Source organism: Melospiza georgiana, chromosome 13 (genome assembly GCF_028018845.1).
Source record: "Melospiza georgiana isolate bMelGeo1 chromosome 13, bMelGeo1.pri, whole genome shotgun sequence".
In the NCBI taxonomy this organism is placed as follows: domain Eukaryota; kingdom Metazoa; phylum Chordata; class Aves; order Passeriformes; family Passerellidae; genus Melospiza; species Melospiza georgiana.
The window spans coordinates 2,708,331-2,732,674 of record NC_080442.1 but is presented as its reverse complement, the minus strand read 5'-3'; the positions used below and the strand labels follow the sequence as shown (position 1 = coordinate 2,732,674).

The 24,344-nt window shown below is 43.6% G+C and overlaps 1 protein-coding gene across 7 annotated transcripts in view; it reads left to right on the top strand.

Moving 5' to 3' along the window:
• Window positions 1–24,344, top strand: part of MYO9A (myosin IXA) — a 174,538-nt gene that overhangs the window by 30,375 nt on the left and 119,819 nt on the right. For all 7 annotated transcript variants that reach the window (XM_058033014.1, XM_058033010.1, XM_058033015.1 and 4 more), the window contains exon 2: window positions 659–1,582. In XM_058033014.1, the coding sequence (XP_057888997.1) occupies window positions 740–1,582 (843 nt within the window). In that variant the 5' untranslated portion in view covers window positions 659–739. The remainder of the gene's footprint in view (window positions 1–658; window positions 1,583–24,344) is intronic.

Below are 24,344 nucleotides of genomic sequence, written 5' to 3'. Positions count from 1 at the left end.
TAACTCTGAATTTGCTTTTATCTGGGGCTGCTGGTGGTGTGTTATCTTCTTGTAGTGATGGAGTTTGAGAAATCAGCTGCACATTTGATGTTTCATTGCCAGAGAGATGGGTTTGTTTGGTTTTAAGCAGTATAATAGAAATAAAAAGTGCAATGTACAAAGGAGTTGGTTGCAGTAAGTTGTATCCAGTGTGAGATATGCACATCTCTGAAAAGGGGTGACTTCGTAGGGAAAAAAGTGCTGCTGATTAAATCATCATGGGTTCAAAATCTGGACAGGAAGGAAAGGAATTTATCTCCTCTTCACTGGCACAGGACTGTGGAAAAATGCATCTGTAGCAACGGCCAGGTGTGCAGGGGAAGGTGATGGTCATTTTGTTTTAGCAGCTAAAATCTGTGGGTGCTGAGTACCACGCACCCATGAGATGGATTTAGGAGGTTTTCTGGTGTGTCGCTCACAAAATTTTTGCTGAAAATCAGAGGGTATTTCTGATTTTCAGGGGCAAAATTAGCAAAAGCTTCAGGTGCTGTGGGAGGAGGAGTAGGGGGAGGCTGTGTTGTGTGTGTAGTGTTTGGGTGTTGAATATCTGCCTAGCTATCCGCTACAGCTTTGGGGCATTTGTCGGATAACACCGAACTGTTTTTATTTTGTTTTTTAGCCTTGCTAACATGATGACCTGACAAGATCCAGCACACAGTCCTGACTATGCAGCCCAGGGACTGATGGGCCAGGATCCAATATGAGTGTAAATGATGTTGGAGGCAGACGACGCTTTGAGGATAGCGAGTACACGCTGCACATCTACCCCGGGAGCATCGCAGAGGGCACCATCTACTGCCCCATCGCCGCCAGGAAAACCTCCACGGCCGCCGAGGTCATCGACTCGCTCATCGACAAACTGCAGCTGGAGAAGACAAAATGCTACGTGTTGGCCGAAGTGAAGGAGTTTGGAGGGGAGGAATGGATCCTCAACCCCACGGACTGCCCGGTGCAGCGCATGATGCTGTGGCCGCGCATGGCGCTGGAGAACCGCATCAGCGGCGAGGATTATCGCTTCCTGCTGCGGGAGAAGAACCTGGACGGCTCCATCCACTACGGGAGCCTCCAGTCGTGGCTGAGGGTGACGGAGGAGCGGCGCAGGATGGTGGAGAGGGGCTTCCTCCCCCAGCCCCAGCAGAAGGACTACGATGACTTGTGCGGTTTGCCGGACCTGAACGAGAAAACGCTCCTGGAAAATCTCCGAAACCGCTTCAAGCAGGAAAAAATCTACACCTACGTCGGCAGCATCCTCATTGTTATTAATCCCTTCAAGTTCCTACCTATTTATAACCCCAAGTATGTGAAGATGTACGATAACCATCAGCTGGGGAAGCTGGAGCCCCACATTTACGCCGTGGCAGATGTGGCTTACCACGCTATGCTCCAGAGGAAGAAGAACCAGTGCATCGTGATTTCAGGAGAGAGCGGCTCGGGAAAGACACAGAGCACCAACTTTCTGATTCATCACCTCACCGCCCTCAGCCAGAAGGGATTTGCCAGTGGAGTAGAACAGATTATTCTTGGAGCTGGCCCAGTGCTTGAGGTAAGATGGAAACGATAGTAGCGTGGAAATGTTTTAACGGTGAAAAAAACCAAACCTGAGTAGTTGGGATTTTATTGTGACACTTAACTCTGTGTTTATCTGCTAAATGCTGATAATAAAGTGACAACAGCATTAGCAATGAGAGAAACTTGTGTTTCCACCTATAGAATATTACCTGCTTCCAAAAAAAAAGAGGAAAAAGCAAAAGTACAGCAGATGGCTTGCTGCCAAATTTGTTAATGCTTTGTTTTCACTCAAGTGTTTCTCAGTGCAGGTTTATCTCGGGGATTTCTCAGTGGGAAAATGGAAATGAGAATTATCAGTAGCAATTTTCTAATATATTGAAAAGGGATTTCATTGCACACAATGTATTGATAATGTTGTATTTATGGAGTTTCTATGCAGTCAGCTTCTTTGAGCTGGGGAAGAAATCAAAGGTAACTTTCATGGTCAAAATTGTGTTTTCTAACCATGAGTGCTTGATTTGGCCACTTACTGGTTACTTTATGAGGACTCTTCCTGTGTATTAGAGGTTAGATCAACTTGGCCATCAACTTTTCAGGTATGAAACGCTGAAGTGGGATACCAGCATTGCTTAATTAATTAGTCATGAGTTTGCCCCATATAGTGGTTGAGATGGTTTTCCTTGGAATTGACAGCTTTGCCAGTTAGAATTTTGTTGCTTAAAGACTCTTCCTGTGTATTTTTTTAGAGGTTAGATAAACTTGGTCATCAACTTTTCAGGTATGAAACTGTGAAGTGGAATACCAGCATTAATTAATTAATTAATTAGTCATGAGCTTGCCCCATAGTGGTTGAGATGGTTTTCCTTGGAATTGACAGCTTTGCCAGTTAGAATTTTGTTGCTTAAAGCCCATCTGCACATGGGTGATGTGTCAGCTTCAGCCATGCCATTGTCCTTGGAAGCCATGATCCAAGGAGGATTTTTGGTGCATGCATCCTCTCCCTCTCACTCTCTGGAGTTAATGAGAAAACATCAGAGCAGGCTCCTGTAATTAATGGTGGTTACTGTGGTGACCCACATTGGTGACCACATTAATTTCAGAAAACTGGCATGAAGACTGTTGCATTCCACCTCCAGTCCTGTTGTTCCACCTGCAGTCCTGTTATTTATTTGAAACACTTCCATGCTCTTTAGTTTTTGATTGTTGCTTAACGTGTCATGTTGGACCAAGGTCATTTTATAGTTCTCTTTAGCAGTGTCAGAGAGAGCATCTCTGTCTAGGTTAGATTTCTGGAGGTGGGGAAGAGATATCTCTGAGAAAAGAAAGGTAGAGGGAAGTTTGGGGAATTGTTTTTTTTTTTTCTTAGATTCTACTTTTCTCAGGAATAGGTTGTCTATTTTCTTGGCTCTTGGATGGAGAGAGGCATCACAAATGGTTTGTTGGGAATCCAGCTCTGGTGGTGGCCACTCACTTCTTCTGGGGACCATTTATGGAATGGTTTGGGTTGAAGGGATCATCCCATTCCCATCCCATTCCACCCCCTGCCATGAGCAGCAACACCTTCCTCTATTCCAGGTTGCTCCAAGACCTGTCCAACCTGGCCTGGAACAATTCCAGGAATGGAGCTTGGAACGTCTCTGTGCCAGGGCCTCTCCACCATCACAGGGAAGAATTCCTTCCTAATTCTTAATATTCTTTTCCTTTAAAAAGCAGCTTTGTAGTTCTTCTCCTTGCTTCCCTTTCCTCTAGCTGAGGTTGCTCAAAGCCCCAGATCTGGCAAGTTGTGTGTGTTGGGATGAGGTGGAGGGCAGGGATGCACTCCAGCCTTTTGTTTCCTTTCGCAAGATCTGCAGCTGTTTTTGAGGGAAAAAAATCCTGAATCATATCTGTTATATTTTTTTTTTTGCTGTTGGAACAGAAGTTTGCATTCCTTCACTCCAGCAGCTGGATGGCTGCTGTTGTGCTGTGTCTGCTTCCAGGCCTCTTGGAAAAGTGGGGGTAATCCAGAATTTCTTCTGCTCTGCCAGCACTGGTCCCAAATAGTCACAAATCAGGCAGCCTGAAAGACAAAGTGCCTATATTTCTGCTTTCCCTTCTCTTTCTAGAGCTTCCCAAGAAAGGGATCTTCAGAGCAGAGCTTTGGGTTGCATTACTCTGCAAAGCATTTGCAGATTTGACCTTTTAAGTTGTGGTTGAAATAAATTGAATAAACTCTGGAAGTTTAGATGCCAAACTTTTGGGGATTTTTTTTCATCTTTTCCTTTGTTCTTCTTCTCTCCTCCAGACACTTTCTGCATTCCCTTTGCATATTTAAGATCAGGTTGTGTTCAGCTCAGGTTTGTCCTTCAGAGGCAGCGACACAGCTCTCTGTGCTGTGACTTTTGAATTAGAAAATGGAGCAACCAACAGCTCACTTGGACCCATTGATCTCTTTCTCTGCCTGAAAAGTGTTTCTGGCAGGACAAGTGCATGGAACCTCCTGTTCCTGGGAATGCCTTTGCTGTCATGCTCACACAGCAGGAGCGGAAGTGGAGCAAAATTAAGATTTTTTTTTTTTCTGCAGCTTCTCTGTTTTCCTAATTTACCTTTCATGAACAGCTTGGGGCTATTGTTTGGGAATTTTTTTGTTGTTGTTGTTGCATGAGATTCCTGAGTCTTGTCCAAATGGGACTTTTGGGGATGGCTGTCAAGACAAGCTGTTACTGCCCTCCAAACAGGGTGACATCATTCACTAGTTGCACGTAGTTTGAGGTGTGTACTGAGACCAGGCGTGTCCTTTTAAAGTGTATTTGATGTAAATCCTATGCATTTTCTTTTTCTTCTGCTGGGATTTAATAGGAAAATTTTGTTGTTGTGGTGCTCCTTGGAATGGTTGCAATATGCTTCTTTTGGTGATAAATTATATTTTAAAATACATGCATATTTATATATGATCTTTCATAAATTATATTCCTGAAATGCCAATACTGCTTCTCCTGTGGGTGCCAGACCTGGAGTTATCCTGGGTAGGACCCAGCTGCACTGGCAGATCCCACACTCTTAACTCCTGTACAGAAATGAGGATGAGGGGCTGCCTGATTCATTTAGGAATTAGGGCACTGTTATTTCCCTGTGAGAAATTACATTTTATACTATTTTTTCTAATAACAAGATTCCAATTTTTTAAAAAACAGGTGATTTTCCTTATATTTTTCCTCAGTTTCTCCCCATTTTCTTGCCCTATTAAAACTTGCTTGTTCAGCAGAGCTCAGCTTACTAAATTTTGCATTTTGCTTTTTAGTTTCAAGACTGAGCTTCTCAAAAGCCATAATTTTGTGTAGTTAATTAAGGAAGAGTTCCACATGCTGCAGTTCTATTTTGTTTCTGATTGACTCCATGCAATATTTGAGGTGAAGATGACTTCTGCTCACCTTGATTCTCCATCAGGAGCCCAGAGTGCCACGCCTCAACAAGACATTGAGGGTCTGGAGCACCAGGAGCAGCTGGGGGGGCTCAGCCTGGAGAAAAGGAGGCTCAGGAGGGACCTTGTGGCTCTGTGTCCCTGACAGGAGGGGACAGCCAGGGGAGGTTGGGCTCTGCTCCCAGGGAACAAGGGAGAGGACAAGAGGAAATGGCCTCAAGATGTGCCAGGGGAGGTTTGGGTTGGAAAAATTTCTTCACACTGGAAAAGATGTGGCTGTTCCATCCCTGGAAGCATTCAAGGTTGGAGAGGTTGAACAGCCAGGTGTAGTGGAAGGTGTTCCTGCCCAGGGCAGGGGGTTGGATTAGATGATCTTTGAAGTTGCCTTCCAGTCCAAATCATGCCATGATTCAGTTTGTGCTCTGCCTGGAGAGCTGTGCTTTGTCCCTGCAGGGATATTTTATCCCAGATCCAGGGAACTTGTTGATATGAACTTGGAACAGTGTTTTAAAACCCTGTTTTCTCTTTAATTCTATTAGCTAGAAACATCCAGATGAACTTTATGTTGGAATCCCAGCTTGTTTTTATGGATTGTAACCCTTAGAGGTGGGACGTGGATGGGATCATCACCTTTTACTGGTACATGGTACAGCCTGTGAGCATCCTCCTGGACCATGCTTCAGCTTTCTGGGGACTCTGAATGCAACTTAATTTATGACATCTTGCTAATTTCTTTTTCAATTCTGCATAAAACTGAAAAAGTAGGAAAATCCTCCCTGGCTCAGGTATTCCCAAAGTTCCTCAGACAGGTATTGGATGAACCTTGGTCTAAAGGAGTCTGGACCAGATCATTTTACCATCAGTCCCTTTCTCAGCATCTCATTTGTCACAGGAGTGCAGCCATGGCAGCTACACACAGCAGATGTGTTGTCTGAGCAGCTGTTGATTTGCCTTTTCAGACATCCCAGTGGGGATCTCTCAGTTGCTTTTTAAAAAAAAAAGCCAAGAGCTGTGTTCCTGGGAGAGGCCTCGGAGCACAGGCGGTGGCCAAGGGGAGCTGCTGCTGCCCTTCACAGCTGAAATGCATCTGCAGCATCTCTGCCAGAAAAAAAGGAATTGATTGCTTGAATTGCCATGGAAAGAACTGCAGGGAGCTTTCTGTAGACATGGCCCTGCTATTTGCATTCCCAGTGGTGGTGGTTTGCACAGGAACCTTAGGAACATCAGCTGGAGTTGCTTTTTGGTTTCTGGAGCAGTGTTGTGCAATGTGTGTGTTTTGCTTTTGTGGGGAAGGCAGAGTTGCCACCTGAAGGCCTTGGTAGCTGAGAGCCTTTATTTTTTTTTATTTACTTAATCCTGATTGTAGGGTTGTTAGAGGGAAATGCAGACAGCATCTAGAAAAGATTTTGGATGTTATTTTCCAGGGTTTTGTGCTGATGTGCAGGGTCCTCCCAGCTGAATTGAGCCCTGGCAGCTGGAGGTGCAGCCCTGTGAGGTGTGAGCAGAACAACTCCACAGTGCTGGAATTGCAGTGGATGCTGCTGAATGTTTCCAGAGCCAGACAAAGAGCCATTGAGTCGAGTTAGAAAAATCAATTAACTGGAATGATCAGGCGTGTCCTGCACTTCCAGCAGGTTCGGGCAGCGCTGGAAACACGGAGGGGCCAGAGCTCCCTGTGCACGGGCCTCTGCTGCTTCTCCTGCAGCTATCCTGGGCAGGACCAGCTCCTCTGGCAGATCCCACACTCTTAACTCCTGTACAGGAATGAGGATAAAGGAGCTGCCTGATTCATGTAGGAATTAGGGCACTGTTATTTGCCTGTGCGAAATGACATTTGCAAATGGACCATATTCATATTTTTACCTGGAACAATGCTAATGGGATGTACATTTTTAGTATATTACCTTTTTTTCTCTATTCCTGCTTGAAACAATATTAATGGGAAATAAAATTGAAGTATATTTATATTTTTACTCTCTATTTGGAACAGTATTAATGGGAGGTAACCAAATTCCATTAAAATGGACTTAACAAAAGAAAATAGATTCTCTGATTCAGTTCACAATGTTCAGTTTCCAGTACAGTGATTTTTAAGTAATTGGCTTGTATTGTGTGGCTCTAAAAGTTTTATATCCAAAAAAATAGATTTGTATGAAAGGAGAGGGAATATTTATTCTTCTGCTCATTATTCACTTTTAATCATTTTTAACCTATGATATATGCAATTATCACTGCTCTGCCATCTGAGTTTGGGGTAGGTGTGAACACAGCGGCCAGGATTTTTTCCCCTCTGCATTCTTGCCTCCCCAGTGCCTGGAAAGGTTAGAGAGAGAGCAGCACACGGAGATTATCCAGCTGATGCCTAATGTGGGAAGAATTTGTGCAGGCCTGACACAAAGGACTCCCACAGCAAGGCTCTGCACCAACTGCTTTTCACCAGTGCTTGCAAAAGGCTGGGATTCTTCAGCTGGGGAGCTTTTACAGTTTCAGGCTCTGTATCAAATAGCATCTTGTTCATCCCTATTTCTGACACTGAATTATTCAATATTTTCACTGTAGAGTCTTCCTGTCATATCCAGATGGGCTGTATCAGTGCCTGGGTCTAATATTGTTATTATTTTTCATTACATGCTATCTTCAGCAAATATTTCATTACTCCAAAGTCCAGATTATTGCACTTGAATGGCAAAAAATTATGTTCCTTCCCTGAGATGACAGTGGGGAGACAGTGGGGAGATGGATTTGTTATTAAAGCAGGTTTATATGAAGCTGCTTTTTCTCCCCCCCTTAAGAATTAGGAGCTATTTTGTTTCCAGGAGGGAAATGCCAAATAAACCCTGCCCTTGCTGGGTGGAGTGCTCACCTTGCAAGACGTCCTGACTTTATGGACCTCTAGATAGCCAGGCTTTATGGATCACTAATATCAGGATTTCTGGCTATCCAGAATCTATAAATATTTATGTATCTATACAAAATAACCCTGAATCTGACCCTGGCAGGGACCATGTGTTCATTCAAACTGAGATGATGCTCAGTATTATATGGTATTAGACAACAATTTACTTTTTAATACCATTTTTAAAATATCTTTCCCGGTCTTATTCCACCAATGTTTCTGTTATTTGGGTTTGTATTCAGCTTTTCTGGTAAAACTTGACTATCAAGGTGCATATTTAACAAAACACGAAGGAAGGGCTCATTTTCTGACACCTTATTTTCCCTTTTTCTCTCTATTTAACAAATGCTATAATTATAATGTAGCACTTTGATAAATGATGTTTTCAATCAAAGATCATGTTGCTGCTGTTCAGTAAGGCTTCCACGAAAACTTAACAACCAAGACAAGGACTTTTTATTCCTAATGTGCATAGTTAATACAGCACCATGTTTTTCTAGTCATGGAGTGAGAAGTTAATGCCTTAGTAGGGATTTTGTTTCTTCCCCCTCCCCCTTCTCCCTGTCAAAATACAGATTTTTTTTGTTTTCAGGAGCATTTTCTGAGACCCTTTTGACTTTTTCCGTGGCTGGGTAGCCTGTATGGGAATTGACACGCTGGGCTGGGTGCTGGGTGGATGCCAGGTGGGTGCTGTGCTGCAGCCTTGGTGGGGAACAGAAGAGCCTGGGAACAAGGAGCCTTTGTAGGACAGGGACTACACCCAGCTTTGGTGGTAATTTCACAAATTTGGGCTTTTTTAATGGTTTCTGCCATCCCTGTGGCTTTTCTGGGCCCAGAATGAGAATGCTGTGCCCTAAAGACCTCTGGGAGAGCATTTGGGTTTGCTGGCCCAGGAGCAAATCCCTCTCCTGACAGCTCAATGACAGTGTCCTATTGAGCTCAGAAATTGTGTCCCAAGGGAGCAGATAGGATTTTCTGACTCTGTCCTCCATGTCTTCAAGGGAGAAAGGCTCCCCCTTCTTATTTATAGGGCAAGAATTGCTACTGGTATCAATAAATTGTTATTGCCACCAATTTTATAGGGTGGGGGGCAGAGAAAGTGTGGTTAGTTATAGCAGGCACCACAGTGGTCACCTGGGCCCACAGGGCAGAAGATTGTGTCCAGACAGCTCTGGAATATCTCCAATGAAGAAAACTCCACAGCCTGTCTGGACAATCTGTCCAGTGCTTGGTGACTGCACTGTGAAGAAGTTCTTCCTCCTGTCCAGGTGGAGCTTCCTGAGCTCTGTCCCTGCCCGTGGCTCTGGGGCCATTGCTGGGCCTGGAGCACAGCCTGGGCCCTGCTCTGCCCTTCCCTGTGTCCAGGGACACCCAGGCCTGAGGGCTCCTCTCCAGGCCGAGCAGCCCCAGCCCCCTCAGCCTCTCCTTGGCAGGGAGATGCTCCAGGCCCTTCCTCATCTCCGCAGCCTCTGCTGTTCCTGCTCCACTCTCCATCCACAGCTCCCTGACTGGAGGGTGCAGCCTGCTTGGGGCTGCACTGTGCTCCCAGGAGGTGAGGGACAGGACAAGAGGACATTCGTTGTCCTAAGCTGCCTCAGGGGAGGTTCAGATTGGACTTTAGGAAGAGTTTCTTCACAGAAGGTGTGATTAGGCATTGGAATGGACTGCCCAGGAAGGAGGTGTCCCCATCCCTGAAGATGTTGAAGGAATAACTGGATGTGGCACTCAGCACTCTGGTCTGGTTGACAAGGTGGTTATCACAGGTTGGATTGGATGATCTCAGAGGTCATTTCCAATCTCAGTGATTCCATGATTCTGTGATAAATACAGCCCTGCAATGTGTACATCTTCTTTCCCCATATGATTCCTGTGGGAATAGACTTGATAATTCCAGTAAGTGAGGGACTGAGACAACTTCATGCTTGGGTTGATTCATATACTGAGGTGTCGTAAAAAGAAGCAAACCTGGTATTTTGGTCCATCTATGCAGAGATGTGGCAGCTGCACCAAGAATACTCACATATCAGGACTAGGAGACCTCCAGTTGAGCTGGTGTTCATGCCTGTAATTGTTACTTTCCAAGTCAGTGTGTTCACTGAGGAGTGTGATGATGGTCATCACTGAAAATGCCTCAACCCAGGAATTGCTGGGATGGGCATTGTTGTCCACCTCTTCTACAACAGGTGGATTGCAGTTTTCTTTCAACACCTTAAGGATATAAAGGAGTTTAACCAAGTGCCTCCTGATTTGCCCCAATGGCTTTGCCAATCCAGGAGGATTCAGGTAAAAGCAGCAAGGCACTTCAGGGAGGCAGAGGCAGGGAGCTGCTCCCATTTGTTTGCTGTTTAAGGTTAAATATTACGTGGAGGTTAAGTTAAAGCTCGGCGGAGGGCGGTGGAACAATCCTCTCCCAATCCCACGTTGCACAAGGCTCACAGGAGCTCATGGCAGCAATTCAGGGTAGGCAAATAAAATCATTGTTTGCCGTGTTTGCGGAAGGGATCTGCCCTAACGGCAGCAGCAGATTGCAGCTCCCTTCTATTCCCTTAATTAAGATGGATGAGGAATCAACGGCGTGCCAGACAGTTGAGCCTTGGGCTTTGTCACTGTGATTGGGGATTTGGACTTCTCTGGGCAGAGGCTGTGATAGGGAAGATGAAAGGACAAGGAGAATCTGAAGAGTTTCAAACAGTGGAGACCTTTTGTAGATAATTTATTTTCAGCATATTCAAAGTATAAAAACCAAATTATGTGCATTTTGCATCAGCAGGTTAACAAAGCTCTCTGTCCCTGGGTAGTTGGTGTCCCACCATCGCTCCCTGCTCCTGTGGAGCCTTGAGCTGAGGGGAAGCACCTCCTGTGCAGGAGTGAAGAGCCATGGAGAGCCAGATCTTCCTCTGTGCTGCCACAGATGAAGGCTTCACCTCATCCTCATCCCAGCCCTGGGAGGACATGAAGCAAGCAGGATGAGACCTGCCTGCTAGTCCCACACCTTGCAGGCAGCTGTAGCTCAGGGATCTCCTAAATTGGCACAATCTTCATCTCCTAAGTCTGAATGGGTGTTTTTGGGGTCAGCTTCACTATCAGTGGCCATAAGGAAAACCTGAATAGAGGAAAAGGAATCAAGATTTCAACAATATTGATTAAGAGTCAAAATAATTGAAAATTTAGCACAGCACAAGACAAACCAGGATTATTGTCATGTAAAACATTATTTATAGTTATAGAACATATATATGTCTATATTTTAGAAAAAAGGAGGAAATGAAAAGTTGAGCAATTTCTGCCCATAATGTAATTTAAAAAAATATAATTTTTTTGTCAGTGCTGTCCAGATCCACACTATTCTCATTTGAAAGAAGGAAATAAGAACAGAAGAATGTCATTCCTGTGCACTGACTTTGTGGTGGAGACCAAAGATTTACTGATTGTCCCAAAATGGGCAGATTGACTTCAGGTTTTTAATTGGGAGAAAAATCTTAGCCAAGGATCTCAGTGAAGGATAACAAAGGAGAATGAAAGCAGCTGGGTGAAAATGCTCACATCCAACATAAGGATAAAATGTTTATACTTAATTTGCTTTATCGTTGAGGAAATCAAAAAGGTTTTTTTGAGAAACAGCAGGTTTGGGGAGCAAAGTTTTGGTTTGGTGGGTTGGTTGGGAGCTGTCTCCCAAATATTTGTTGCTTGAGTGCTTTCCAAAGCAGAGCAGGTCCAGACTTCAGTAAAGCATCTGATGTGCTTGGAGAAGAAACAGAAAAGAAATAAATGAAGAAACAAAAGAAAAAGATGCAAAGCAGATTTCATAACACAAAATCCTTTTTTGAAGAAATTTCTCGGGATTCCAAATATTCTACATACAGGCTGGTAGGTGTAAAGAGTAGTCCTGAGTCTCTCCTGTGGGGAATTGTGGGGTTCAGTTGAGGGTTATCTTGTTACATGTACAAAATGAATTATCCTTTAATTAAAGAGATTTGGAAAATAGTCCTGAGGAGCAGAAAATTACGTATTTTTTTGTTGTTCAGCAAATACAGGTAGAGTGGTTTCCATCTGATGGAGATAGGGAAGATTTGGTGTTGTCTCCTTAAAACAACCTTCTCTACAAGGCTCATATTCACTTCTTCATTGAAAGAGAACTTTGCAAACTTTGGAAATACACTTTTCTGGTTTAGTTTAAGGCTCTGAAAAATGTGGAGTTGGAGACATTGGAGTTTGTCTTTATCTCCAAGGCTACGGCCGCGGAGCTGGCGATGCTGGGAGGAATGTGTTTGAATTATTAGGCTGAACTCTGCATTTCTGGGCCAGAGTGTTCCTGGTATTTGGAGGCCTCTGGGATAGAGGTAACCTTGCCAGCAGGTCATAAATTTGAGCCAGGTTTTTTTTTACCTTAGTCAGGAAATTCACGCTGGAGCTTTCCTTAAGCCAGGATTGTCAGTGATCCACTCCCAGCCCGCTGCCAAACCTGGGAGTTGTTTTCTGGCGTTTCGTCGCCGTCTCTTTGTTCCGTCCGTCGCGTCCCCGATCGCTCGATTTCCCTGCTCCGTGCTGTTCCCCAGAGCTGCAATCAGGAGTGGATGAATGCACACAATCAGCCTGCAAAAGCCTCTCTGCTCGTTGGGGGTGATGGCCAGCACCAGGATGTGCTGTCCAGGGAAAATTATGATGAGCACTTCGTTTTAGTTTCTCCAAATAAGCGCTAGAGGAAAAGCTGCCATGGGATTTTGGAAGTTTTGGGATGCTTCATGCACAAGCAGGTAGAAATCTGCATTGCAGGTGTCATATCAAAATCAAATACATAACAACAACAACTTGTATAATAATATAAGTTAATATCTTCTATAGTAATAATAATAAAATATGTCAGTATCTCCTATAATACTGACATATATATGAATTATATAAATACACACACAAATCTGCATTGCAGGTGTCATATCAAAATCAAATACATAAATAACAACAACAACTTGTATAATAATATAAGTTAATATCTTCTATAGTAATAATAATAATATGTCAGTATCTCCTATAATACTGACATATATATTAATTATATGAATACACACAAATCTGCATTGCAGGTGTCATATAAAAATCAAATACATAAATGACAACAACAACAACTTGTATAAGAAGATAAGTTAATATCTCCTATAGTAATAATAATACAAGTTAATATCTCCTATAGTAATAATATGTCAGTATCTCCTATAATACTGACATATATATTAATTATATGATTACACACACAAATTTGCACTGCAGGTGTCACATACATATCCAAAATAATATATATATTATAATATCTGCCATAATAATATATGTAATAATAATTACATGTAATTAAATATATACACACCCCAATCTGCACTGCAGGTAGCAAAGTAGTTCAAAATAACATCTGTAATAATATTTGTTATATTAATATATGTAATGTAATAATAGTGTAATAATATATATGCACAAAGAAAAATCTGCATTGCAGGTGACTCAAAGTAGTCCAAATTTATATATATATTAATATGTCCTGCAATAATCCATGTAATAGCAATATATCTATATGCATATGTACAAAATCATCTGTGTTGCTGGTCTCATAGATGTTCATAATTACTACTACTACTACTAGTAATAATAACACCAACAGCAATAATAATATAGCATCTCAGGTGTCATATAGAATCCCCAAAAAATTACTCAGGTAAAACCCCATTGCATTCTCTGGGTCATGGCTTAATGTGAATGTAAAAGGCTTTATTTTAATTTAATTAATTCTCAAGCTATAATAGAAGTAAACTCTTTGTGCTACAGAAAAGCACAGCTGTGATGGATAGTTAAAATATTTTGGAGAGTGTTTAGCAATGGAAATTTGTCCAATATGTTAATTATTGCATCTGTTAGTGAAATGTGAGGTATGTTTGTTGCACATTTGGTATGAGCAGAGACAGTCCATGGCTGTGATGTGAAATTCATATGAATTAAGACAGTTTTAAAGGAATTTCAGTGGATTCATTGGAATAGCAGTTGCTCAACACTGATGATGTGTAATTCCCACCAGTGCTGTCAGTGTTGCTGGGCAGTGATTTTTGTGCTGCAAATCCAGCACAAGGTTTATTTTCCCCCTTCCTTCTCTTTTCTTTCCTGCAAATTGAAGCACAGAAAGACCTGCTCCCACGTCCTGTCTGGATTGCCACCAGATATTTGCTTTAAATCAGAATATTCTATTGCTGGACATGTTAGATTAAAATTAAATTGTTAAAAAAGTAATACTGTGGAAAGAGAAAGAACCTCAAAGTTCTTTCTGGCTGGGGGAATATGTCTAAAAATGCAGCACAGGGTCACCTGCCATTTCCATTGCTGGTACATATTGCCAGTCTAAATGCACCCGTAATGCACCAATGCTCCCCATTTTTGCATCATATAGCTGCTAAAAATGATAAATAACCCAACTCCTGCTCCTCCACCCTGTGCTGCAAATCAGGGAAATGGGGGGTGCGCCTTCAATTTTGCACAGTGAAGCCTCCTAAATTGCCTTGTGTCCATGCACACAAACTCCTTGCCTTCCTGAATAGTCTCAGTGTAACAAGTGGGCATCCAAGAGCTGTTAAACCTGGATTAATCCTGGGCTTGGGCTGCTCCAGGAGGGATTACAAAGCATAATATTGGCATTAAGGCTTTTGCAAAGTGCTTACACAGCACAAAGAAACTCTGCTGGCGCCTTTTGGCTCGCGTGCGGCCCTGGGCTGCGAGGGACGACCCGGGGCTTTCTAGAGTTACATCACAATTATAATATTTGTAATCACAGAGATGCAACAGAAATAACCTCCTGGCAGAAGGGAAATATGTGGGTAATGAATGGGTGCGACCTGCCTGTTGCAGTCCTGCGTTTTCGCGCTGGCTCGCGCAGCCCTTCCCGCTTTGCAACATCTGGTTTTCATCTGCTGCAGGAAAGCCAAATCATTTCAATGAAGCTGGAAGAAAATATAATGCTTTAAAAAAAAAAAAAAAAGACAACTATTGATGTTAGCCTGGTTTTCAGCTGGCGTTAATTAGATTTATCAGCAGGGTTTATCGACAGAGTGGACGCTGGCTTGGATGCTTGAGTTAAGGCATCATCCAAGGGACAGCGCGATCAGCGAGGGCCAAGCGCCACGTTCTTCCTTGGAAGAGCTTGAAATGATAAATAAATGAGTCCAGATTGCTCTGATTTCTGGTGCTTCCCCCAGGTGATGAGTCAGGAGGGACCTGGGGCACACAGGGGATTTTACTGATTGGAGTGGCCATGGTTGCTCTGGGGTGAAGGATATGGCAATTCCTGCATCATGTTAGCCTATAACCAAAATGCCTTCCCTAAATTGTCAAATATTGGATATATATACAATAAAATAAATATACAATAGGTGTACAAGATATATTAATAAAATCCAACATGTGAGATATAAAAATATAAAATAGATAAAATATATGCATGAGTTATAGAAATATGAAATAAAAATCCATTATTTTCTTCCCATCTGTCCCACTAAATCAGAATAAGGTTGTCATGGAGGTCCATTTTTGAGTTTAGAGCAGCATGGGTCAGCATCTGCTTAATCCCCATCACATTAGAGCCCCCCTGGATGAAGTTTTTTAACTGCACTTTATTGATTGCTGGGCTTTTAAAGACATCCATGAGCTCTCAGCAAATGGAGTGTTTATCCTGCTCCATGCAGATTGACCCTGTTGGGTGGGGGGTACTTGAGGAATAGGCAGGCTTTTTCTTCCATCTATGCTGCAACACTCTTGTGGGTTGTTAGATTGTTTCCCCTCAGTGGGTTTTTGGTGCTGGGAAAGCTTCATTAAGATAGAATTATGAGTAAGTGAAATATTTCTGGTTTTCCATGTTAATTGTGTCTGTTTGACAAGAGAAATGGAGCTGGGAGAAGCTTTTTGAATAAGCAGGATGTCTCACCTCGTGGCTTAAGGCATGAGGATCTGTGAGAGCAAATACTGAAGGAGCCATAAGTCTATATTTTGATTTAATGGTTGTAATTTTTAAATTGCTTCATGGTTATCATGTCATAAGATCTTAACCACTAATTTTTCCAAGGAGTTTAATTAAATTTCAAGCTTTCAACTGGAAATTCAAAATAGAAAATAGGTTGGAGCTTACTAATAAGTTTCTTGCTTTGAGAAAAGTCACTGCCCTTAATAGAACTATGGATTGGGCAGGGTTGGAAGGACTTTCATGTATTTGACTGGATTCAAACCGCAGTTAATTCAACTTCACCCCTGATTGCCAGATCCACACTTCAGTTTCTCGTGAGCCAAATTTCTCTGGACAAGGATGAGTTGGAGCAGGGCACCTGTAATTGCTCAGAGTGTTTTCAGGAAAAATAATGGTGTTTTATTTTTTTCTCCCACTCCTTGCCATGGAATCAGCTCAGTTTAATTTTGTGTGCCTTGTGGGGGGCTGGTGCCAGCGATGGGGTTAAAGGGATGCAGAGAGTGAACAGTTTAGTGAGTCAGAACTTAAATGTGTGGATAATTCAGTGTGGATATTTCCCTCCTTCTTTCTGCCTCTCACATGAGTTATCTTTGATGCATTTATTTTCTGAAGTGGCAGTGGAAGCATTGCAAATGCAGTAGCAACCCCCAAACCATTTGTTTGTAGGTTGGATCAGGGTCTTGACACAGTTGGGAATAATGTCTCCCATGTATTTGTGCCAAATGTCCCAGGGAACAGCAGAGTACAGGTGGAAATCTCTGAATCATCACACTTAGATTTTAGATCTCCTTAGCACCAATTCTCTCCTTTTTCCCCCCATTTTTTTTTTTTTGGTCCAGCCCATGATACTCTGGGATTATTTTCCATGCCTTATTTCAACCCCCACCTGAGTTTTTAATTATTATAATGACTTCAGCCTGGGAAGCTGGTGAATTATCAGTGGCCCCCCTCTCCTGGATGCCATCCAAGGGGGGCGATGGGGAGGAAGGAGCAGTGAAATGAGGGATGGCCAGGGCAAGGCCTCGCTCTCGGCTGCCGGCTGAGCGAAGCCTTCCTGCTGAAACGCGGCCAGCACGAGGTAGGACAATCGTGCTGCTGTTCTCCTAGGGAGTTATAAACAAGAGGATGAGGCTCAGCAAGAGAAAGAAAGGTTTCTTTCTGTGGTTTTCCTTTCTGTCAGTGTTTTAGTTTCCTTTTCCACCCTCCTCCTGAACTGCAGGCAGATCTATTTAGAGGAGAAATGCTGTTTTCACATGAGTTTAATTTTTTAATGTAGTGTTTTACTTGCTGATTAAGGTCAATAAAGAAATACATTTAATATTCTCTTGAAAGATGCAAACAAATCCCTCCTTAGTTAGCACTGATGGTGTTTTTGTTGGGGTTTATAAAGCTGCTTTGAGTGAGCCAGCGGGAGCAGCATCCCCATCTTCCCCAGCCAGGATAAACAGATGCAATCCAGTGATTCCTGCTACATCCCACATGCATTTTTATTGCAAAATAGAAAGGAATAATAATAAAGAAGATTGAAAAAATAATAAATTCCCATCATCCCAAATGCAACAAGAGTGGTTGAGCTCCTTGCTTTATTCCCACTTTCAGGATGACGTGTGTGTTGTTATTTAAGGGAGGGATCTTTTAGCTCTACACCTACAGAATCTTTCCAAGATTTTATCCCTCTAGGAGACACTTGTGGAGATATTTTGACCCCTTGAGTGATTATGTCCTTGTTGTTTTCATCATATTGAGAGTTGGGTGGTGCATGAAGTTGTCACCTCTCAGCAGTAACCATATCTGTGGAATAATGGTTTTGGAGGTGGATAATAGGTGCTGGAAAATGTGAGATCTGGATCTAAGTTTCCCTCCAGCCTGTTTTTCATTGGCAGGTCTGAGCTTGACTAAAATCCTGTAAACCATCACCTCCCTTGTTCTGCCCTATGAGGGACATTTAGGACATCAAAACAACGGGTTTGGATGTATTCTTATGTTTTTTATTGAGAACACAAAATTATATCTTGGATCAGTCATTGTGATCCAAGGCTTTCACCCTCTGGAGATGCTCTGCCATGCAAGGGTGATGGGGTTGTGCCTCTGGGCTCTGTTCTGCCTGTGGCCCTGCAGGGAGGGATGCTCCAGCATTCCAACCTGGCTCCTGGAGCAAGTGCCAGAGTGCCAGCAGCTCCTTTCCTTGCAAATAACCAATGGCTCTCTGTTCATTTTTACAAACCAAGTGTAATTAGGAATGGCTCACTCTTCATTGTGCTGTGCTGCTGTGTGTTAGGTCACCACTCACTTCCAAATAATAGATGGAAATGTGGTTTTATTTGGGTTATAAATTATGTATTGCTGCTCAGCACAGGGAGTGCTTGTTTTTCCTCTGCCTTTTCACATCCCTGGGCTCCTCTGGTTAAGGATCCTTTTCTCCCATTATGTACAACCAATGAATCTCTTGCTACATTGAGAAGAAATACTCTGAATTTGTATTTGAGCTGTGCACTTTGTCTCAGCCTGTACTCAGATCCTGGTTGGGTTTTCCAGCTATTCCAGTCAGGCTGGTTAAAGATACTCTGACATCTGTCTACAAAATTTCTCACCCCTTTCTGTGTCCTATCACAGCTACTTTGATACCAACATCATTTATTTGCTATATATTTAATTGCAGAAGGTTTACTAAAAGGTTCAAACACACTGTGGTGATTCTTCAAAGGTTGAACAAAGAAATTATGTTCTGAATTTTACTATCGAGGAGCTGCAAATTTCTACAAGGGGAATTGTAAATGTTTTTAGTTACACCAGGATGGAGAGGGACTGAGTATCATCAGAGTAAGGAACAATCAGAGGGGGTTTGTCAGGAAACAGAAAAGGTGTTAAAAGAATTGAGATGTACAATACCTGTGTGCTGGAAACCAGCACTTCAGGAAATCAGAGGAGAGGGAAGTTAATGAGAGTGTGCTCTGACAGAGCCTTGCATATTCCCATGAAATTAATTGGATAACGAAGTCTGATTTGCCGTGTGCTCCGGCAAGCAATGCCCCTGTGGATTCTCCAAGTGTATCTGCTGTGTTTCCCCTGCTGGCAGCTGGAGTGGGAAACACTTGTGCAGAGCTCCCAACACAGCAGGTCACCAGCACTCCATCCAACACACCTTTCTTTGCAATATTTGTATTATTTATGCATTATTGCACGTACCTGTTATCCCGTGTTCTTCTGGAGGGCAGGAAGGTTTGAAAAACTGATGTTTCCTAAAATATTATGCACATAGACTAAGGAGATAGCAAATTTAAATGCTATTAGATGCCTTTGGAGGCTTAATTTGTTCTGACATTCTGAGTGACACAGCATTCTCCTCACATCTGGAAAGATCTCAGCAGCTGGTGGGGGGAGGTCCCAGATGGAGCTCCAGTCGTACTTGGGTGCTGCTGTAAAAATTTGGACTGCATTCCTTTCCCTGGTTTGCTCCATTTTGACCAAAATCAATGCAGAGTGGGTGGTTTAGGCTGGCTCTTTGCCCTTGGAAGTCTTGCAGTGAGATTGGATGTGTGTGACCACTGTAAAAATTTAGACTTGAAGTGTTGTTAAAAATCCTGCCCCTCCATGGAATATGCAACCTCAAACTACGTTTCTTAATACATACACAAAAATATAGAATTGAAGGAAGGTGCTTTGAGCCCCCACTTCATGGTCTCTCCTGCTTGGCTGAGGTGGATGGTGAAGAGCTGCTGCTCATCTTGGTGCAGAGAGAAGGAGCAGAGAGGCCTCTGCATCCTTGGCATGCTGGCAGCACATCTGCCCTGGCCTGGGCTCGGTTTGACTCCTGCCCTTGCCAAAAAGGAAAAGGAAAACACACTCCTCACATCCATCCCTACCATTTGGCATCTTGCAGAGCCAGGCTAGGAAGAGGTGGACAGCAGAAAAATATCCGTGTTGGTTTTGAAACGTTTTCTGTGATGTGGAAAGCTGGAGTATAAAATCTCACCACGTTTCCCCTCGTTTCATTAATTCAGGGCTTTCCTTTTTTGGTTGGATTTTCTTGTCCTTTAAACCCCAAAGCTCTGTTCTCAGAAATACCGGCCTTGGCAGTGCTAAGGAACATTGTGCAAAGCTAAATAGGTGGTTTTGGCAGGATAACCCTGTAAGTGAAAGCTCCTTCCCTGCCTGCAGACTCTCCCACGACAAGCAGAATTGCAGCGCGGTGCCAATCTCGTGCCACGGGGCATCAGCTGCTCCGTGCTCGCCTTGCAGCTGTTCCTCCTCTGCAGGGAATGGATGCACGGGTGTCAGATTTACCCCCAGCCCAGGAACCTGGTTCACTTCATAAAAACCTCTCCATGGTGGCCTGAAGGAAAGCCCCAGTAATTCCCCTGGGAAGGTGACAGGCGGTGCCTGTTGAATTGTCCTGTTTTGCTTTACCTAAGGGCTGGAAACAGACACCCTCTCCTAACACAAATATCTGATAGGAACACGCTGATTTTTGAGACTTCTCTTTTGCTCCCTAAAAAAAACCGATGCCAGCTGTTGTTTTTTCTGATGCTTATCAAATATTCTGCTCCCTGATAAGACAATTACTTTTCAATACTTCCCATTGCTCCAATGAGATAATAATTTTTTCACTGCTATGCCTCGGTCTGCAGGTGTTGTGATCCATCTCAACAGTTACTAATAAGTCTTTTCAAGCTTTTATTTCACCATTGAACTGTGTAAATAAGGGGAAAAGGTGTTTTTATAAATCAGTCAGACATCTGAAGCTGCCTGTGGCTACTGAAACATTACAAAAGCTGGAAAAGACGAGCCCAGCAGCATTGCTGCCATGGAAGGGACTAATCCAAACTGCGTACGAGGCATGGAAATTCTATGCTGCTGCTCAGTGGCGCTTGAAATTTTGGAATTGTGTCAAGAGGAGTTGTAGATTATTTATATAATCCCACAGGAAAGCAAAGAAGGGCTGGAGATGTGTGGATTCACGTTTAACCTTCTCTTTACGCAAGAGAATTTTTACGTGGCAGAAAACAAATATGGGTTTTATTTTGTTGATTTAATGCCAGAGCTCTGATTTGGTTGGTTTTTGTTTGTTGGAGGGGAGGGCGTGGATGATTTTCTGTCTGTAAGAAGCAGAAAGTGGCTGAGGTCTGAGAGGAAGGACAGCAGGGGCGGGAGCCAAGCTGAGGCTCGGGTTACACTGGTATGTTTTGGTTGCTGCCTAACGTGTTTTTGTTTTTCTTCATTACACATATTTCTCTTGGGAAAAGCAGGAAAAACTGTGTGTCAAATATACATCAGGGCTCTGTGCCTCTGCTAAGAGGTTCCAGATGGGGAGCGTTACGATAGGGACACTTTCTCCTGCTTTTACTTTGTGGCATTAATTTTGGTGACAAACTGCAGGAAAACTTATATCAAGCCGAGAGTGTGCAGTGAATGCTTCTTATTTTTGTTTTCTTTTGAGCATTTTTTTGGCTACCCAAGTATGCAATAGGAAGTTGAAACTTCATTTCCAAACATTTATGGCCCCACGTCAAATCATTATATTCAAAAAAAAAGGAGTAAAAAACTGGAGTTTTGAAGGGACTTGGAGAGGCTTCCTCCAGGGGCTGGAGGGTGTCCAAGGCTTGTCCACCAGACCAAATCCCTCTCCCTAAATTTGAGGCTGATGCCTGGGAAGGAGGGGGTGGAAGCTGGTGAGGATGACTCTGCAAGGGATGAGTCTCTTGCTGATGGGCAATGTTTAATTTCTGTGCTGGGCAGGGGCTGTGGCTCCACCTGGGGTTGGCATTGTGTCTTCTTCAAGACAACCTCCCAGGACTCTGATGGATTGCTTCCAGACCTGCCCTCAGGCTGAGGGTCCAGAGATGTTCCACCTGGAATAGTGTGGCAGTGGGACCCACAGTCAGGCCTGGGTGATGGCACCTTGTCATCCCCAGCTCCCAAAATCAGTGAGTCACAGCTTCAGCAAGGCTGAGTGCTACCAGAGCTGTCAGCAGGTGACAACGGTGACAAGAGCGCAGCAAAACCTTGTCCCCAAGTGTTCTCAGGATGTAGTTCCTTTGTGGATGGTTTGGCATGATGAAATTATGTCCTACAAAGCAGCACTTGGTTTGTGTATTTTGTCATTTGAAACATCAATGTTTCCAAGCCAACAGGCCAAAAAGACCCAAATCATGTTACTTTGGGAAGGATGTGAAGCCATGGGTGAGAGGTGGCTTTCTACAGCTGGATGTAATGTTCCATGCTTTAAAAACCAGGAGATGTTTTGGAGACAGGAATTTATTTCCATCTTCTGCAGAGCACTGAAATATGTTGAAAATGGTTGACTATTTGAAAATAGAAAAGTTGTATTTTCTTTGTCAGGGGCTTCAGGGCAGACAAGACCCAAGTGATCAGGAGCTCTGGATACTCAAAAGCCTCAGCCTTGAGAAGAAAAAGGCAAATGTGGTGCTGAGAATGTTGTTACCTATTTATGATCATGGAATTACAGCATAGTTTGGGTTGGGAGGACCTTAAAGCCCATCTTGTTCCAACCCCTGCCATGGGCAGGGACACCTTCCATTAGACCAGGTTGCTCCAGTGCCCTCCAACCTGGCCTTGGACACGTCCAGGCATCCAGGGGTGGCCACAACTGTCTTGGGCAACCTTTGCCAGGGCCTGCCCACCCTCACAGACAGGAATTCCTTCCCAATGCCCTCTGGCAGTGGGAGCCATTCCCTGTGTGCTGTCCCTCCATCCCTTGTCCCCAGTCCCTCTCCAGCTCTCCTGGAGCCCCTTCAGGCCCTGCCAGGGGCTCTGAGCTCTCCCTGGAGCCTCCTCTGGTCCAGGTGAGCACCCCCAGCTCTCCCAGCCTGGCTCCAGAGCAGAGGGGCTCCACCCTCAGAGCATCTCCATGGCCCCTCTGGGCTCTCCAGCAGCTCTGTGTCCTCTCTGGAGGCAGCTCTGCAGGTGGGGTCTCACCTGAGGGGGCAGAGGGACAGAATCCTCCCCTCCCCTGGTGCCCACATTGAGTTCAGCCCAGGCCAGGGGAATGTGGGGTTTGGGGCTGCCAGGGCAGGTCTGTCTGCTCCTCCACCAACATCCCAAAGCTCCCCCTGGGGCTGCTCTCACTCCATTATTTGCAGTATTATTTTATTTAAAATAAAGGAAGGCAGAAGTGCTCCTGGCACTGTGTGAGGCTGTTCCTAGCAATGGCAGACAAGTTTTATTTGCTGCAGTTTGTACTGCATCACTGCACTTCATCCAGCTCTGCATGAGGGGATTATGAAAGGTGAGAAGGAAATCATGATATGGCTTGATGTTGCAGTGCATAATATAACCTGTTATATAGGTTATACCTTCCTCAGTCATCACTTGAAATATATACATTAATGGGTCACCATGGGCAATCTGTTGTCATTCCATCAGTGCTGCTTTGTTCCCACTGCAGTGCTTATCAACTATTCTGGTCCCTGATAAGACAATTACTTTTCAGTACTTCCCATTGCTCCAATGAAATAGTATTTTTTTCACTGCTATGCCTCAGTCTGCAGGTGTTGTGGTCCATCCCAACACTTACTAATAAGTCTTTTTAAGCTCTTACTTCACCATTTGAACTGTGTAAATAAGGGAAAAAGATGTTTTTATATTTTTTTATTGCTGACTAGGAGAATGTAAAACCTCCTCCTTTAGCTATGACTTGTTTCCAACTGGTCACTTTATTGCTATTACTGTTTATTGTGATTATTTTATATCTTTATCCCATGAAAAAAATAATTTGAAGCACAAATAAGGATATTTTGCTCATTCCTGGCACCTGTTAGACACTTGCTGCCTGCATTTGACAGAGTAAAGTTTGTTCTTTGGCTGCAGAATATGAATGTTGGGAGTTGGAGAGACACTATAATAACACCAAATTCCCCAACTTCATTTTGAGATGCTTCTTTAAATCCGAAGCTCAACCTAGGATGAAGATTTCTTTTTTCCACCCAAATGTTTGCTGGCCAATGCATGCGAGTTTGCTGGAAAACATGAGCCTTTGGCTGTTCTTCCCAGGGCTGTCCACCCTGCTCACAAAAACATGAATGTCTGAGCAGAGGAGCAGGAATGTCGGCCAGGCCGTGGGGATTTGGCAGCCTGTGCCTCCAGGATCTGTTGTAGGGGTGTTTGCTGGTGGCTGCCAGCTCAGCTGGGCTTTCTTTCCCATTATTGCACTTGTGTAGGAAAACTGGCCCTGTTTGGGAAGAGGACTTAGGTCAGAGGCTTTGCTTGGGTTTTGGGGTTTTGTTTTCTTGCTTTGTGGTTTCATGGTAATTCCTTTTTTTTTTTTCCAGTGCATCACTTGAAAGGAAGGAGCTGCAGTGGTCTGATGCTGTGCTTAAGTATGGGAAAAGGAGGGATATTCTGCCAACACTGAAGTGTTTGCTGGGAATGCAGACACTAAATCCTGTTTCTTACATAGCTGATAGAGCCTCTGCATCATATCTCCCAAACAAGGGTGTGTTGTAGTGATGGTTATAGGGTTTATCTCAGTATTTTACCCCATAATGATGCTCTGG